General features: G+C 48.1%; 1 protein-coding gene across 3 annotated transcripts in view; it reads right to left on the bottom strand.

The window, feature by feature from the left end:
* SH2D4B (SH2 domain containing 4B) overlaps nt 1-18,130 on the bottom strand; it is a gene marked incomplete at its 5' end in the record, with an annotated part of 76,064 nt that overhangs the window by 45,859 nt on the left and 12,075 nt on the right. For all 3 annotated transcript variants that reach the window (XM_081158130.1, XM_081158128.1, XM_081158129.1), the window contains 2 exons: nt 9,281-9,428; nt 10,855-11,014. In XM_081158130.1, coding sequence (XP_081014256.1) covers nt 9,281-9,428; nt 10,855-11,014 — 308 coding nt within the window. The remainder of the gene's footprint in view (nt 1-9,280; nt 9,429-10,854; nt 11,015-18,130) is intronic.

Consider the following 18,130-nt stretch of genomic DNA (forward strand, 5'->3'; position numbering starts at 1 on the left):
CGCTTTTTATTATAACAGATAATACAGCAGTTATCTTCTTCCAAGAGACACCCCTGCCCCAGATGCCATCTTCCCTTCTCTCATCTCAACTGGCTGCCGTCTAGGTCTCCTGCCCACCCACCCACCAGGACTCTCCTCTCAGCTTTCCCTGAGCTGAAGCCCTTGTTTCTTTGTTCTGTGTTTTCTTTTCTGGCCACTCTCTCATTTTGCAGCAACATAGCTTACACTATTTCTCAGGTAAGGATGCACAAAGACACACTTTCTGAGTCTTGTCTGAAAACATCTACATGCCACCATCACATATAACTGCTCACTGAGCTGCGCTCTCAGGCTTGGATTAATCATCATCGCCGATGGCACTGGGAAGGCTGTGCCTGCTTGTCTTCTAGCATCCGGGACGGCCACGAGCGATCTCACTCTTCTGCGGAAGGCAGTCATCTTTCCCTTTATCGCTGCTGCTCTGAGCTTTTGTAAATGATGTGCCTTGGTTTGGATTTTCTTTCATTGATTCTGTCGGGCACTCGAGGTGCTTTCACCTGGAGTCTCAGGTCCTTCCAGCCTAACACATCTTGGCTTAGGGTTTCTTGGACAGTTCTCCTCTCGTTTCTTTTTGCTTTCTAGATCTCCTAGTTGTTAAAAACTGGGCTTCTCCAGTTGATCCTTTAAGTGCCTTATCATTTCTCTCTTCTTTTCCATCTCCTGTCTTTTTGGTTCTATTTCCAGGTTGATTTCACTGACTTTATCTCCCAAGCCTTCTACTGGGTTTTTTTCTTTCAGCCATTGCATTTGTGATCCCCAAGTCCTCTTTCTCACTCTTTGGTTCTTTCTTTTTGCTTCATTGCATCCCATACTTTTTCATGGATGCAATAGCCCATCTCTAAGGCTTTTAGAGCTTTTTCTTCCCCATATTCTGATTTAGGTCTATTTCTTTTTCTTTTTTTTCTTTTTTTTTTTCGGGTTTTTTTTAAGTTTTTTAAAATTTCATTTGGTGCCTGTCATTCATGCTGGAGGCTTTCCTCGGATGGTCCCTGACGGCTCCTATTCGAGAGAGAAAGTAGGTATCTGAATGGGAGACTCAGAGTGTGTGGACAGGGCTTCCTTGAGGGGTGGGCTCCACTCTGGGCTGACTGGAGGAAGCACCAGCCATCTCACTGAGGAACCCTCGAGTGTAAGAATCTAGGGGTCCTCTCTCGGAGGTTATTCAGCGTCTGTTCCTCTGCCTGCCTGGGTGGTGTCTGACCACCAGCATTCCCGGAGTCTGTGGTGCAGGCAGGCTGTAGGCAGGACCGACCCAAGCCAGCAGGACCCCTTCATGGGAACACCAAGCTTTGAAGTGTCTTCTCTGCAAAATTTCCCCCGAGTTCCCCCAGAGATGGCCGGAAAGAGCCCTCCCGGGATTGGCAGGGGCAGCAGTTCTAGAAAGGTGAGGTGTCCCGAGCCCAGGCCCTGTCCCACATGAGCCTTAGTCCCTGTTTCTCCTCAGAGGATGCTCTCTGACCCTCTCCCCCATGCAAAGGGTTAACCAAATGCCCCAAGGAGCTAAGACTCATACTTATGGAGTCATCCTGGGGTCCAGTGGCCAGGCCATGGTTCCAGGAGGGTGGCCTAGCAAGCAAATGAACCCTTCTGGGCAACATAGCATTTTTATCGCAGGATCAAATAAGATTGAGACACTAGAATGGAGCTAACAGGCCGATTTTATGTGGCTCAAATTGTTAATTTGTTATAGAAAGAGACATCACACAAAAACTATTTGCTGACCCTGTGCACCCCAAGGCAACCCTGCTGCAGGTCCCACTGTTGAGAGCTAGACCTTTCCTTAACGCTCTTGCTCCCAGGCTGTCCCCTCCCCTGCTCGCTCCACTTGGCCTGACCGGCTGAGCCACAAACTTTTCCCTTTAACTCCCGGGTCAGAGCAAGGATGTGGTCGCCTGGAAGGAGCAGTAAGCAGGGAATCAGGACAGGGCGAGTGGCAGAGAGAATCTAGGAAGCTGCCTCAGGCTGTGAGGCCAGAAGTCCCCCCAGGAGGGAGGGGACGTGACCTGAAGCCTGAACAATGAGAAGGAAGGAGAAACTTCCAGGCAGAGGGAACCGCAAGTGCAAAGGCCCCAGAACTGCAATGGGTTTGGCACATTCCCATGAACAATTACCCACTGCGGCTGGAGGGGGGAAAGGCTACATTCTATTGTTGAAGAGTTTGCGATGCCATGGGATGCCCCCGAGGCCTGCCATTAGCAGTGGGAGGCCTGAGTCTGGGGCTCAGGGCAAGCTCAGGCTGAGGAGCCTCTGCAGAGGATGAGGCTTCTCCACGTGGACTTAATGACACTAAGAGAAAGAACGCAGATCAAGAGAAACAGTCCAATTGTCTGGGGACACTCCTCCATTTAAAACTTGAGAGAGCTGGAGTCAGAAAAGGAGCTCGAGAAGGAGGCCAAGGGGTAAGATAAAAATCCAGAGGCGCGATGTTGGCAGGGGAAGCCAAGAGGAGAAAGCATTTCAAGTAAAAGGGAGTAAACTGAGCTGCGGGCTGCTGAGACATCATAAAATATAAAGACAAAGAAGCCGCCAGGGACCTAGGGACAGGCTACGGGGCCTGGTGGTGGAGCCCGAGGACAGCGGCCCTGGCGGGTGGAGGGGCAGTGTCCAGGAGCAGGAAGAGAGGGTGGAAGTGACTCCCAGCAACCCGTCCACATTTCCTGTGCAAAGGAGGAGAAACAAGGAGCGGCAGCCAGGGGGGATGTGGGGTTAGATAGAAATGGGGTGAGCTGGTTGGCCTTAAGATGGGAAAATACTAGAACAGAGAGTTAATGACTAATGAACACTGGGAGCCAGAGTCTGACTCCACACAGAGTAAGTTGAGTTTTACCCCAAAGCTGTATTTCACCTGCATCAGCCACTAGCATCTCAGTAGCAGAACAATCACCTTCACGCTGGTACAGAACTCCACAGTTTGCACAGTGGGTGTCCCTTTGCTCCCCAGGGCTCCCTAATCTCTGACTGCGGTGGGTCGCTGCCTCCCTCAGTTCACAGGGCATCAGCCAAGACGGCTTCCCCCGGGCACTTCAGATCCACCAGCTGCCCTCGGGGGCTTCCAGGCAGGTGCCGGTTCCAGGGAAAGTGCAGACTGTCACAGGGAACTGTCAGAGCCAGACGCGCTTCGAGGTCCTGGTCGCACCCCCCAGTACGGATAAGGCATATGCGGACAAAGTGCCAAAACAAAGTGCCATAGACGGGGGCTTAAACAACGGGCATCCCCAGGCCCGGAAGACAGAAGTCCCGCATCAAGGTGTCCGCAGCGCAGCTTCAGTCGAGGCCTCTCTCCTTGGCCTGTTTCTGCGCATGGTCTCTCCTCTGTGTTCACACGTCTGTATCCAAATTTCCTCTTCTTATGAGGACACCGGGGATCATGAACTAGGGTCCACGCTAAAGACTTCCCTTCATTACCTATCTTTAAAGACCTTATCTTCAATATGCTTACACTCTGAGATCCTGGGAGTGAGGACTTCCATGTATGTAGTTAGGGGCACACAATTCCTCCCATACAAGGAGACCACACCCCAGGGAAGGGTCATGACTGACACATAGTGGGTGAGTGGCATTTGACCACTCACCTCAAATTGCAACGCAGCGTTCCTATTCCAACCAACCGACGCGAACGTAAAGCAGCTAATTAAAGGGCAGCACCCACTCCCAAACCCCTGGCAGTCACTGTTCTACCCTCAGGCTCTACAAGTTCAACCTTTTTAGATTCAACATATAAGTGAGATCATGCAGTATTTGTCTTTCTGTGTCTGGCTTATTTCACTTAGCATAATGTCCTCCAAGTTCATGAGTGTTGTTGAAAATGACAGAATTTCCCTCTTTTTTAAGAATCACTAATATTCCATTGTGTGTGTGTGTGTGTGTGTGTACATATATATATATAATCACATTTCCTTTACCCATTCATCAGTCAGCAGGCACTTAGGTTGTGTTTGGTGAAAGGGTACAGAGTTACAGTTATGTGGATGAATAAGTTCTAGAGCGATAATGTACAGCATGGTAACTATATTAATTCTGTGTTGTGTAGTTGAAATTTGCTAAGAAAGTAAATCATAAGTGTTCTCACCACACACAGGAAAAAGGTAACTAGGCAAGGTGATGGATATGTTAAGTAGCTTGACTGTGGTCATCACTGCACAATGTATACACATATCAAAACATAACGTACTCCTTAAATATATATAATTTTTCTTTGTCCATTAAACATCAATAAAATTTGGGGGAAATCACCCCAAATAAATGTATAAACAAGGAAATAATTGGCTGGGCCACCGTTCACTTGTCCCTCTTCAGCTGAGAGCAGGACGCAAGCAGGGAGCCAGAAGCCTGCACAGCCTCTCACTGTGACAAAAGCGAGCTCTTCAGTGTTCCAGAAAGAAACACTGGGAGACTACCCGTAAAGAGCATTGTCTCTTACTCTCTATGGTCTCGCTCAAGTGCTCAACCCTCACAGGTTAAGTTGCCGAAAACCCTCATCTTTGTTGCTACAATGGGAATCCTTAGCCCTCTGTGATCGCTGAAGGAAGGCCCATCTTTCTTAGGTTTAGCAGCCGAAGGCCAGTGCGGCCAACAGGCAGATATGCAGACACTCCCCTCTCTGCCTTAGGAATCGATTGCCTTTTTCTGGCAAAGAAAGGCCCTCTGAACTGTCCAGCTTATTCAATCCCCCTTCTCCCGATAACCCATCAGTAACAGCACACCGCAGGAGCCCACGGAGGCCCGTCTGCCTCGCCCAATGGAAAATACCGCCGAGACAGAAGCTTCTTCTGGAAGGCACAGTGGGTCTGGGTGTCAGCCTGGCCCCAGTAATGCCACTATGTTTCGTGGGGCTGTGCACTCCTCAGGGGCAGGGCCAGGACTGTGCCATTCATCGCCCAGCGCCAGCTCCCGGCACAGGGCCTAGCAGGCAGTAGGTGCTCCCCACACGCTCGCCGGAGAGTGGATGAATTAATGAACAGGCGAGGGTAAGAGAGGGTTTGTGATGATCTGCCGTGGGGAAAGGGTAAACCCCATCACGTCGTCTGGGTGATGCCAGCCTTGTCGGAGAGAAACTCAGATAAAGTCTACAATTTTCAAGAGAAAATCAAAAGGTGGAAAGTCTTCCGACCACTTGCGATATTGCTGGGAATGAGGCAGGGATAGGTTCTACGGCTGTAGACTAGAGGGTGCCATTAAGTGGCCAAGTGGACCCCAACCTTAAAGGGGCAAAAAAAAAAAAAAAAAGAAAGAAAGAGAATGGCTTTGAACAGAACATGGAGAAAAATTTAAGGACAACTTAACTGTCTCAGCAGGTCTGCTGCTTATCGGGGAGGCGGGAGACAAAGAAGGGGAGCGGCCTGGAGGTGGGGAAGGACATCAGAGGACCTGCGGCAGAGGGAGAAGCAGGGTCCTTGCGTCCCTGTTTTGTGGCCTCAAGCACAGGAAGAAGCATCCAAAAAGCAGTCTCGTGAGTTAAGAAAGCAAGAAAATGAAACGCAAATTGTATCTGGCCTCGTGACCCCTCTTCTTCTAAATGAATGCTTTTTTACGAACACAAATTACATTCAAATGGCACCAGCCACAACAGAACGGTTTTTCAAAACAGGTTTCCAGCTGTCTGTACCTTCCATCTTGAAGGTCCCTCTTTAACCATGTACAAGATTCTGGGACTTTTTCCCCCTGCTTTCTAAAAGGAATTTCCACTGTTATCTGCCCTGTGGCCAGGAGAATTTGCAGAGCCTGCCGACCGCCTCAGCACCGGCTGCCCAGCCAGCCTCCCTCTCCCAGAAGCTCCTCATCCAGCTTCTCTCTTCTCCTCCGTCCCCCAGCGTCTCCCTCCGACGGGCGGTGAAACCCTCAGCACAGCCACTCAAACACCTTCTCTTTCCACTGAGTCTGCTTCTCCTTCCAGCTCCCCATGGCGGAGAATGGCACCCGGTACCCATCCGGCAGCCTGGGGCTCAGATGCTTTTGCTCTTCACTTTCCCTCATCCCAGCATCTAAACGATGCCAGCCCCGTTGATTTCCCCACCCCACAGCTCTACATCCACCCCTTTCCACCTCTCCCCATAGTCACAGATGCATCATTTCCCACCTGGACCAGTGCAAAAACCTCCTAACTGGCCTGTCCTTCCCCCAGACTTTCATCACTTGTATCACTCTCACTCCATCGCCACCAGCTGGCCTCAGAAAACTTGATCTCACCGTGTCCTCTTTTTGTATCGAGGTCCTCACAGCTCTGCTCTGTCCACAGAGAACAGTCCACCCCTTAATGTAGCGTCCACGGGCTCCACAGCTGACCTTTGGTTTACGTCTGGCTGCAGCCCTCATGTGCTTTTCTGTCCCCCCAGCAGAACATTCCTCATTCCACATATGTCCTTCCATCTCCTGTCTTCGCTGTGTCCAGGCTCCTGGAAGCGTTCCTTTGCCCTCCACTGTAGTCCCCAGGGCGAGGTTGGGGCTAGGGTTGCTCACAGAGTTGTCCCTCTCTCCCTGGGGCACCTGGAAGCCGTTTGCTACCACCACCACCCAAGCAACCTGCGCTTAGGTTCCCAGAAAAGAAGAAAACGAAATAAAATGAATGTTGTTGGTACGCTGCGAACGCTAGACTCACATTCTGTTAGATCTTGGAGCTGAAAGACACAATAAAAATGACCGAAGCCCATCTCTAGGCTGACGCACAGACCCCTGTCCCAAAGCGGCCTCTGGGATGCGCTGCCGATCAACAGGCCGCCAGAAAACTGAGCGCTTAGAACAGCCCCCGTGCTACTCGCTCATGATGCTGTAGGGCAACAGGAGCAGGGCTTGCCTGGGGGCCTTCTGCTCCACACGGTGTCCGCTGAGGCCCATCACTTGGAATATACAGTATATGCATATGTGTGTGTGTGTTTATACATATATATGCATGCACATATACAGTTGACTCTTGAACAAAGTGAGGGCTGGGTTGTCAATGCTTGCACAGTTGAAAAATCCCCTATAACTTTTGACCCCCCAAAACTTAGCTATTTCAATAGTCTACCCTTGACTGGAAGCCTTAACATAAACAGTCAATTAACATATATTTTTATGTTGTATATATTACCTTCTGTATTCTTATAATAAAGTAAGCTACAGGAAAGCAAATGTTATTAAGAAAAATCCTAAGGAAGAGAAAATACACTTACGGTATTTATTGGGGAAAAAGGTGCATATAAGTGGAGCTATGCAATTCAAAGCTATGTTGCTCACCGGTCACCCATATACGTATATGCAGGTATGCAGAGAGAGAGGGAAGGACACGGCGCAGATGGGGCAAAATATTAACAATGGGTGAATTTAAGTGGAGAATATATGAGTGTTCATTTTCTTTTTCTTTCAACCTTTCTGCAAGTTTGAAAATGTTTTTAATAAAGTGTTTTGAGAGTATTACTTCACTTAATAACTCAAGAGAATCTTCTAAAAAATACAACTCAAGGGAAAATTAAATAAGGAGCTCAATAGCAATATACATATATAACCAGCAATTACAACCGGCCTTAAGGTAATGAGAACAGTCTCATTCACAATAACAGCAAAATAGTAAACCTAAGGTTTAACTAAAAATCAATTGTGGAGTCCTTAAATAATACAATAAATTTTGCCAAAGTCCAAAAAATAGAAGTACACTGTGAATGTCTGGGGTTGGGTGGCCAATGCATATGCAGATGTTAATTAAAAAATAAGCAAAAAAACTTTATCAAAGACAAAAAGAAGCTTTGAATGACTGGAAGAACATACCACGCCCCTGAGCAAGACGGTTCAGGGGGTTAATATTGTGAAAAGGTCCATGCTCCACAAATACAGCTATAAGGCTGGCGCAATTCCAGTGAAAATCATTGTGTGAGTTTTTTCATGTTGTGGGCAAAGAATGTGACAAAATAATTCAAGTGTATCTCTAGTAGAAGAAATGCGTAAGATTAGCCAAGGTCATTTTGGAAATGAAGAGGAATGATAGGTTCCCACCAACACGGATGTTAAGGTTTATTTTAAAACTACAATAATTAAATAAGTAAATCTGGCTCAGAAATAATCAAAGAAGAAAATCTGCAAAGAGATCCAGTGGCAGTAAGAATCAAGGCAGCAAGTCCAATGTGAGGAGAGAGGGTGGACTGCATAGTACATGAGGCTGGGACAAAGGCTAACCACTTGGAAGAAAATGAAGTTGGAGCCCTAGACTCCAAAATGAAGGGAAATTAAGTGCAAAGCCACAAAATCATGAAAGCTATAGAAAACAATGTATATTAGTATTTAGAAGCTTAGGGTGGCGCAGATCTTTCTAAGCATAAAACAAATAATAAAGAAAAAGACTGCTATAGCTGGCCAGTAGAAATCTTAATCTTCTGTACGCCTAAGAGCACTATAATCAAAATTAAGAAAACACAACACTAAGGAAAATATTTGCAACATAAATGACCTGAAGGGGCCAATGCCCTCACTATGTAATCATTATGAGGAAAAGGGGGGTTTAAAACTTTTTTAATGGGCAAATGCCATTAACCTACATTTCACAAAATAATGTAACTGTTGGGATTCAGGATGATTATTATTTTCTTCTTTTTGCTCATATGCATTTTTTGAGTTTTCTAAAAAGATGTATTATTATTCCTGTAGCAAATAAATAAATAAATAAATAAATAAATAAATAGGGAGCAGAAAAAAAATGTTTTCAGGCTATCTAAGCTTCTTACAGAGGACTATAAAGTCCCTTTACCAGTCCCAGGCTCTCCCAGAATGAGCAGGCAGGCACAGTGACCAACAGCTCCCTAACCAGGGCCAGAAATGTGTATTTTTCAGTGCCTTGAACACTACAAAAACCTCAAGTCTGGTGTTGTTATTACCCTAATATTACAAACAAGAGAGTGAAGACTCAGAGAAGTTCAGCAAGCTTCCCAAGGTCACACAGCAGTAAGAAGAAGAGTGAGAACTGCATCCCAGGTTGACACAACCACAAACTTTGCTCTTTCCAAGCCTCATTTCAGGACTGTTGGTTTGGGAGGCAGAAGGCTTGAGTTCAGATCCTGGCTCTGTGCCTAACTACACATGGCCTGGGCAAGTCTTTTCCCTGTCTGACCCTCAGTTTTCTCAACTGTGCAATGGGAAGTGGCTTGGCCCAAATGATATGTCAAGTTCCTTTCCGCTCGGACATCCCCGATTTCTGTTCTCACAAGGCACTCAGTAAGCACCGATGGCCAAGGCCTGGCCCCCACCAGGGTCGGCCCAGCGGCCGTGCAGGGCTCACCCTGAACTCCTCGTGAATGCGCTCCTCCAGGACTTTGGCGGCCTTGCGGTCCTCCATCTCCACCTTCCACTTCTCCGCCATGATCCGGGCTTTCTCGTTGGCCAGGGCATCCCGAAACTTCTTGGTGATCTCTGCCTCCTTCTGTCTCCTTCCAAAAGAGCACCAGCAGGTGTAAGCTATGAGGGAAACTGAGGGCTGCACAGCAACAGAAGTTCAAATAAAACCACGGGCGGTATTTCTTATTGTCAGAACGGCAACGTCTGAGGCCAACAAAGCTCAGCGTTGGCAAAGGCGGGCAGAAAGGGGCACCCTCCTGCGTCGGGGGTATGTCGGCAGAGTTGAGGGGGAAGCCAGAAATAAAACTCTCCAAAATCTCATCTCTAATTCAGGTTGACAAAGGCAAAGGTAGCAGGTGTTCATCAGGATTTTTAGAGCATAAAGGATGGCGAACAACCTCCATGCCCACCGACAGGACCAGTGAGTTGGGTTTCCCAAGTACTGAGGACACTATAGTGCTCTTAAATAATGTGAATCTACATTAATCAGCTTATCGCGGTGTGAATAAAGCAGTTTACAGAGCATGTACAGACGGTCCCCGACTTACAGTGGTTTGACTTACGATTTTTTGGCTTTACAATGGTGTCAAAGCAATACACACTCAGTAGAAATTGTACTTTGAATTTTGAATTTTACTCTCTTCCCGGCTGTTGATATGCTGTAAGATGCTCTCCCGTGATGCTGGGCAGTGACAGAGAGCCACAGCTCTCCCATCATGAGGGTCAACAACCCACACTCTACAGTGTAGCCACTGTGTTACATTAATTTGCCCAACTGTGGGCTAGTGTAAGGGTTCTGAGCATGTGTCGGCTGGGCGAGGCTAAGTTGTGATGCTCAGTAGATTAGCTGTAGTAAATGCATTTTCAATGTATGATATTTTCCATTTACGATGGGCATATCAGGACAAAACCCCATCATAAGTCAAGGAGCATCTGTATTGCCTAAATGCTCACTGTGGTTCTCTTAGGTGGCAGGTGTTGGGTTGTTATTAACAATTTTATAGCTATAACACTGTCACTAAAAATTGGGGTGGGGGGGGGCGTTGCCTCCAAGCTTGGTGAAAGATGTTAAAAGTTGTTTATAAAAGAAGCCTGACTCCAAATCTCACTGAGGGCTCAAATGTCCATGAAAGAGAAACAAGCAGATGACAAAAGCAAACCCAAACTGCTCTACCGTCCCAGGAACAACTCAGTGAGAGAAAAAGCAAAAGCATGTCCTAGGCACGGTCTCAACGAATCCCAACCACACCCAAATAGAAACAGTGTTGTTACACCCACACCACAGATGTGAAAACTGAGGCCCCAATTAGCTCACTTCTAATTGGTGGAGCCAGGATTTGAACCCACGAGGTCTATCTGACGAGAGACTTTGATGGTTTGGTCACCTAATCTTAGCTCAAAACAGCCAGCCAGCTGCCTGGCACCTCCTCCCTCCTCCCCACAACCTATTGTCCTCGTCTGGGACCCACCCACAGCTGCAAGGTCAGGCCGCACCCAGCACCCACTGGCACCTCTCACCAGAGCTCCTCGGCCTCCCTCTGTGCCTGCCGCCGCGCCCTCTCTGCGATCAGCTCCTCAGAGATCTCCTCGTAGGACTTGTCGCCAGGGGCTTCTCCCATGATCCAGACCCAGACCTCGCCATCTTCCCCCAGCAGCCACTGGATGTGCTTGTCACTCGCTTCACGGCATAAGGAGAAAAAAGGAAGGAAGAAGAAACAGGTCTGAGTTCTAATTAGCAAGAAAGGACCTAGGCTGGCTGATGGTGAGCAACCGGTTACCCTACAGGACACTGCCGTCAATGAAGAGGGTTCCAGAGGGAAACTGGCCTGAGTGCAGGTCCACGGCCACCTCGCCCTCCCACTCTCTCTAGGGAGCCACCCGGCAGCCAAGTCAGCCTGCTGAAGCCCGTGTCCAGGTCTGGGGCTGGTGGCTGAGGCCGAGGGCCCCTGACATCTTCAGCACAGAGAACGTCAGCAACGACAGTGCAGCTCCCTCTGAAGGAAGTGACTTGTGTCACTCCTGGGCCAAGGCCGTTAGGAGCCAGTGAGCCTTCTCCTCTCTCCTCTCCCGTCTCCCCTCTCTACCCACTTCCCCACTTTTGTCCACTGGCTGAAAATAAGGAATTGGAGATGGGGGGGCTGCAAGGTAAAGAAGCTAGGCCCCCGAGTCTCCCTGAGCCACATCCATCTGTAACATGAGCAAGAACTAAACTTGTGTTGTATTAAGCCACTGAGATTTTTCAGTGTTCCTATTGCAAAAGATTCTATTGATTACCATGACTGCAATGGGTATCTATCCCCAAAGTGGGTACCACTGAGACAGAAACTACATGTCATTGCCTTAGCAGTTGGGTGACGAGTGACATGTAGCAGGCTGAATGGCTGGAGATCCACAGTATGCAGGATCAAGACATTTGGTGAAATTGTCGGACCCTATCATTTAAAAGGCAGAGCCTCATGCCTTCTGAATTCGTCACTCTAAGGGAAGAGACTGGAAAATAGAACATCGGTAGTGTCTGTTGGTTGCTAGCGGCTGTGTTTGGCAAGGTGTTAAGAGAAAGAAACTAGCCTGGCCGGCGTGGCTCAGCAGTTGAGTGTCGACCTAGGATCCAGGAGATTGAGGTTCGATTCTCAGTCAGGGCACATGCCCGGGTTGCAGGCTCGATTCCCCAGTGGAGGCCGTGCAGGAGGCAGCCGATCAACGACTCTCTCTTTATTGATGTTTCTATCTGCCTCTCTTCCTCTCCTTTCCTCTCTCAGAAATCAATAAAGACATATTTTTTTAAAAAAGGGAAAGAGCCTAGTTCAAGAATTGAGTGTTTTGCAAGTAGAAATGAAAGGAAATAGAAAGACAGAGATCTGGGACTTTGTAAGATTGGAAAAACCATTTCCTTCTAGGGTCCAAATTGCAAGAGACGGGATTTTTAAAGGTTTTGCACAACAGAGCCCTGTAACACTTGTCAGGTGAGTTAAGTGAGCTGGGTACCATGCACTGTGGCAGCCGTGAGAATGTGCCCCAGACACACAACCACGGGGAGCGTAATGGAGCAAGCACTCCAGCCCCTGTGCTCCTGTGTCCACCCAAGGCCCCACTTCGCGGAGCAGCTCCCAGCCTTAGACTGAGCACCGCAGGCTTATTTCTGGGAGACAGCAGCCTCCTCTGACGAGCAACTTCCCTGAGGCCCTGACAGGGAAGGACTGCACTTCTGCCTAGCACACCTCCACCCAACCCGACTTTCCGCCCCTCACTCAAGGTCAGGCTCGCCCTGCAGCGCCAGGGCTCTCCCACCCCTCCAGCTCCCTGCCCTTTCTACCCCACAGGCATTTCCTCAGGAGAGCCCTTGTGTGTCACGTTGACTCCCACCCTAGTCTCTGCTCCGCAGAGGGGCCGCCTAACTCAGCACACTGAGTGCTGCCTCTCGCACCTCTGTTTACAAAGAGCCTAAGGCAGGCCTCTTCCATTGAACGGGAGAGGCACAGAGTAAAGAGGCAAACACATTCAGACAATTTTTAGTCTGGAGTTCAAAAGCCTTGGATTGTTCAGGACTCAAACAACCCTTTCATACCCAACCTTGATGACCAGGAGGCGGGTTTCAAAGGCTCTGTTGGTCCAAGGAGGGCATGGTCCTCGACACTCACTGCAGATGAGACCGAGGGGAATAATGAACGGGGGGAGCCTCCTTGAGAGCCAGTCAGCACCCACCCAAGGCTGTCCCCTCACTGCTGGGGCAAGTGAACTTCACAGAGCCCGGCCTATAGGACTTGAGGAATGCCACAGACTAGTGACCGAGAGGCTCACATTCCTGTCCCCACAGTGGATATTCCAACTCTACTCCACCGCAGTACACGGTCTTAAATGGGGGGGGGGGGGTTAAGTGACAAGCCTTTTCAGCCACATCAGGACCTTAGAGACGAATGCAGGCTTCGGGCTAGGTGCAGTGACTGGATATGACCTGAAGGAGATGGTGAATGCAATTATATGGAGGGAGAGAACAAACTGTGAGCGAGCAGAAGACAACTTGCGACAGTGACTTGCTATGTCAGGCACCCACTTTCCCTTCCCGAGCCCATCGGATGATACTTTTCTCGGCTTCCTGCGGTTCCATGGGTCATGTGCCTGACTTCTAGTCTGTGGAAAGTTGGGGGAAGTGACTGTGCCTCTTTCAGCTGGGGCTGTTTGCAGCTCATGTGCCCGGGCCACATTCTGTCTCTCGTCCCCCGAGCTGGAAGTCGATTGCTGCAGATGGTGGAACCGCAAGCAAAAGCAGCACGGCCCGTGAGTCAACGTCTGAAAGCAACGCCCAGAGAAGAGCTACCCAGCCCACCTCAGGCTGTGAGGCATTCAGAAATGACCTCTATCGCATTAACCCACTGAAACGTCAGCGTTTGCCCATCGCAGACGGCAGCATGAATCCCCCTGACGAATAACAGCTCATTATTCTTAGAGGTTAGAAGCAGTAGTAAGAGAGGGACACCAGCTTATGAAAAACAGAACAGGAAGGCAACCACTCCTAGAATCCAGGTTAACACTGGGAGAAAGGAAATGATCAGAGGCTTACCACTCCTACAAACGAAGGGAAGGGAAAAGACAAAACAGCAAAAACTGTGTAACTATTCCAGCAGACAGTTACCCGGCCCCCAACCGTTCCAGCCAGCTCCCTCCCCCATCAGAAAGCCCGACCTGTCCTGGGAGTAACAGGGCAACCTCAGTTCCAGGACAGGCGGGTTTTCACCCACCTCACAGGACGCATCGACCGCTCTAAGCCCGCCCGCGGCCTGATTCTCGTTGGCAAATGACTGGCCTGCGAGTGACCAGATGTCCCGTTTCTCACAAAGCAGGTGTAGGCAGAAGCCCTTCTCCAGTAAGGGGCCTTCTCCAAGCAAAAGGCGAGGGCTCCCTGGGAGAAGCCCTTCACCCTGGGCTGTCCTCCAGGGAACAGGAGCGGGGCCGGAGCTGCCGGGGCCGGGGCCGAGCAGCCAAGAGCCAGGGCAGGCCAGGGAGGGCCAGGGGGGGGGGGGGGGTTGCCCCCCCCCCGCCGCCGGCTCTGGATTCCTTGTCCTTGGAGAAGACTAAGGAGCTCCCAAGAATAGAGATCTGTAATTGTTCAATATAATATAAATATGGAGCTTCTTTTATTAAACAGCCGCTAGCCACGTACTGTGTTAGTTGCAGTCAAGCACGTCCCTAACGGACACAGAAAACCAACAGAACGCAGAAGCCCCAGGCCCGGAGCGCGCTTATTAACACGAAACCGTGCGCAGGAGTCATTCCCCGATTGCAAATCTGCGTCTCTCGGATGCGACTGTGCATTATTTAAATACAACACACATTTGAAAAAGAAAAAATGTTAAAGATAAAGAGGTAAGTAACAACAGATGGTGCAAAGACAAGCAAAGAGAAAGCGGAGTGACAAGGTCAGACAAAGCAAATTCAAGGACAAATGTGTTAAACAAGACAAAGAAGACTATTATGCGGCAATAAAAGGTGCAACCCACAAAGAAGATACAGCAGTCATAAACTGTTACACAACATACAACATAGCGGACAACTGCATAAAGCGAAGCCCCCTAACAATGCCGGGAGAACGTGAAAGTGTATTTATACTCACGATCAAGAGTTTTACTGTATTTATTTCAGAAGTTGGTGGATCAAATAGATTTTTTTAAATTAATAATATAGCCCACAAATTTTAATGAACAACGAAAGGACTTGCTCCTTAAATATTGAGAATATATTTTATTTATTTTGATCTTGCAAGTATGAGAAAAATTTTATAGGACATATTCTTTAATAATAATACAAAAATTAGAAATCAATAGGGGAAAAGAGCCATTAAAAATCTTAACTGCTCTATAATCAAGAAAATATCTCCCTGATAACCCATGAATCTTAGAGGAAATCAAAATTGAAATTATACATTATCTGGGGGGGGGATGTAGCAAAAAATATGAGCACAGGTAACAGTGAGCTCAAAGGAAAAATTACAGGCTTAAGGGCTTTTCTTTTTGACGTCCCATGAAGATATACCTCTCTTCTCCAAACACATAACAATAGTAGATACAAAAGAAAAAGAATAAATGCGTAGAAATATAAGAAATACCTCCACGGAACCCATACCAAACAAACGTGTGCCACAGCGAGCACGGTGGAAGCCTCAGTCAGTGGAGGCCAGGACGACCTGGGTAAAGGGGAGCCCTCCGAATAAGGGGGCGTCCGCACAGGGTCGTTACTGGAGGCTCGTGGCTTCCACGGAGTGGGCAAGAAGACGTGGAAATGAAGCTGGAGGGGCAGCTGCAGCCCGGTCACCTTGGACATTGCTGGCCCTGGTACAGACTTTGGATTTTATTCTGTGTGAGATGGGACGTCATTAAAAGTGGAGAGCGGGGAAAGTGACATAATCTCATTCGTATTTCAAAATGTTCACTCTCTCAGTTGTGTGGAAAACAAATGAGAGCAGGAAAACCCGAAGGCCAGTCAGCATTTGTAACAGTCCAGGGGGGAAACTACGGCTTCTCGCACTAAGGTGGTACTGCTGGAGGGGGTGCAAAGGGGTTAAGACTTAGGATATATTCCAAAGGAAAAAGGCATATTTGCTTAACTTTTAGATATGAATTGTGGAAGGAGGGGAGGGAGGGAGAGAGGGAGGGAGGGAGGGAGGGAGGGAGGGAGGGAGGGAGGGAGGGAGGGAGGGAGGGAGGGAGGGAGGGAAGAGAGGGAGGGAGGGAGAGAGAGAAGGAAGGAAGGAAGGAAGGAAGGAAGGAAGGGAGGGAGGGAGGGAGGGAGGGAGGGAGGGAGGGAGGGAGGGAGGGAGGGAGGGAGGGAGGGAGGGAGAAAGAAAGAAAGAAAGAAAGAAAGAAAGAAAGAAAGAAAGAAAGAAAGAAAGAAAGAAAGAAAGAAAGAAAGAAAGAAAGAAAGAAAGAAAGAAAGAAGGAAAAGAAAGAAAGGAAGGAAAGGCTCCAACAAAGAGTTCAACTTAAGCAACAGACTCAGTGTTTCAACTTAAGCAACAGACGGAATGGTCACATTATTGAGATGGGTAACATGCAAGAGTCTGACGTGCCTATTAGACACCCGATAGGCAGCTGGATAAAGCAGAGTTCAGAGGAGAGGCTGGAACGAAGATATAAATTTTTGGAGTCATCAGTGTGTGGATATTTAAAGCCACAAAACTGGATGAGGGCAGGTCGAGAGTGAGTACAGACAGAAAAGAGAAGGGGTCCAGGGACAGGGGACAGGGCACTCCAGCACTTAGGAGAAGACCCTCAGCAGAGGCAAGGACAAAGGAGCCTGTGAGGCAGAGCAGCTAGGGGAGAGCGCGGTCCCAGACGCCAGGGAGACAGGGCCTCGGGAGTTAGGGAGAGCTGGGCCACGTCCAAGGCTGCGGGCGGCCGGGGGAGGGACACCGAGAACTGACCGCTGGATTCAGCAACACGGGGGTCACTGGCGACCTTGACAGGAGTGCTTTCATTAATTTGTGGAAAGGGATACTTGGAAACTTTCAGAGAAAAATATAAAAGCATATCATTATAATTTTGTGGAAGGGAAGAATTTCTTCTACAAGACATAAAAACAATAAACTGCAAGAGACAATGTTGGCAAATTTGAATGCAGATTAAAGCTTAAAATTTCTGCACACAAAAAACATACCATGGAGACAATTAAAATCCAGGAAACGAGAGAAGATATTTTTGCTTGAAAACTGGAATTTTACCATTGGCCTATATTCTACCGGTTGTTTTCCTTGACATGACAGATCCTCTTTATTCCTTTCAAACACCCAAGTCTGAGAGAAGGCATGTTGGCCTGTAAGTCTTCTTTCAAGTAACAACCAGGTGCCACCAACAGAGAGGCCAGCTCAGCCACCCTGATGGAGACACCGCCCAGTTTTTCCTGCCCCTGTTCCTCATGATTGGAGGGCAGATGCGACACTAAGCATCGCAGTAACGCCTGAGGACCCAAAACACTAAGCCACCGCCTGAAGATCATCAAAGGACAGCCAGAGACGCTAATGCAGTCATGGGGCCAGGAACCCTGCTCAGCGCTGCCTGGGTCTGGACTTTTTATTAGGAAGTTCCTGGCGACTGAATGTTCTGGTTCAGCAACGCAGGTCTGTCGGATTGTTGGCAGGAACAGGCATGTCACCGGAGAGGAGAAAAGTGACTAAGACGTTAGAGATGCTTCATCACTAAAGACAAGCATATGAAAACAGGAGTGGACTATCATTTCACTCCTGCAAGACTGGAAAGAGGAAAAAAGTCTGACGGAGCAAGTGTTGCAAAAGATGTGAAGCAATAATACTTCTTAGAAATTGCTGGTGCTGAGGATACTGAGGCCAACCACTTTGAGGATTCTTGGCCATATTTAGTAAAGTTGAAAATGCGACACATTATTACTAAAGAATAGCGCTTCCAGATACATAATTTACAGACTCTCTTGGTCATATGCTCAGAGAACCCTGAACAAAAAGGTTGATAGAAACACTGTTCAAAATATGAAAAAGTTGAGAACAATATAAATACCCAATAAAGGAAAACAGATGAATAAATCACTGTTTTTATAATACAATGCTTTATAGCAAAGAAAAATAAATAGGTTTGAACAACACAGATATATCTCCTTTAAAATTGCAGAACCACAAAATTAAATTCAGATTGCATATAGTATAATATCTTTCACATAATGACTCAGCAACATATTGCTTACAAAATATATGTCACATGAAAAAGATATAAGCATGGTGCACACTGAATTCATAATAAGGGTTGGGCGTGGGAACAGAGATGGGCTGTGACAT

This window comes from Miniopterus schreibersii, assembly GCF_964146895.1.
Source record: "Miniopterus schreibersii genome assembly, chromosome: 14".
Classification (NCBI taxonomy): domain Eukaryota; kingdom Metazoa; phylum Chordata; class Mammalia; order Chiroptera; family Miniopteridae; genus Miniopterus; species Miniopterus schreibersii.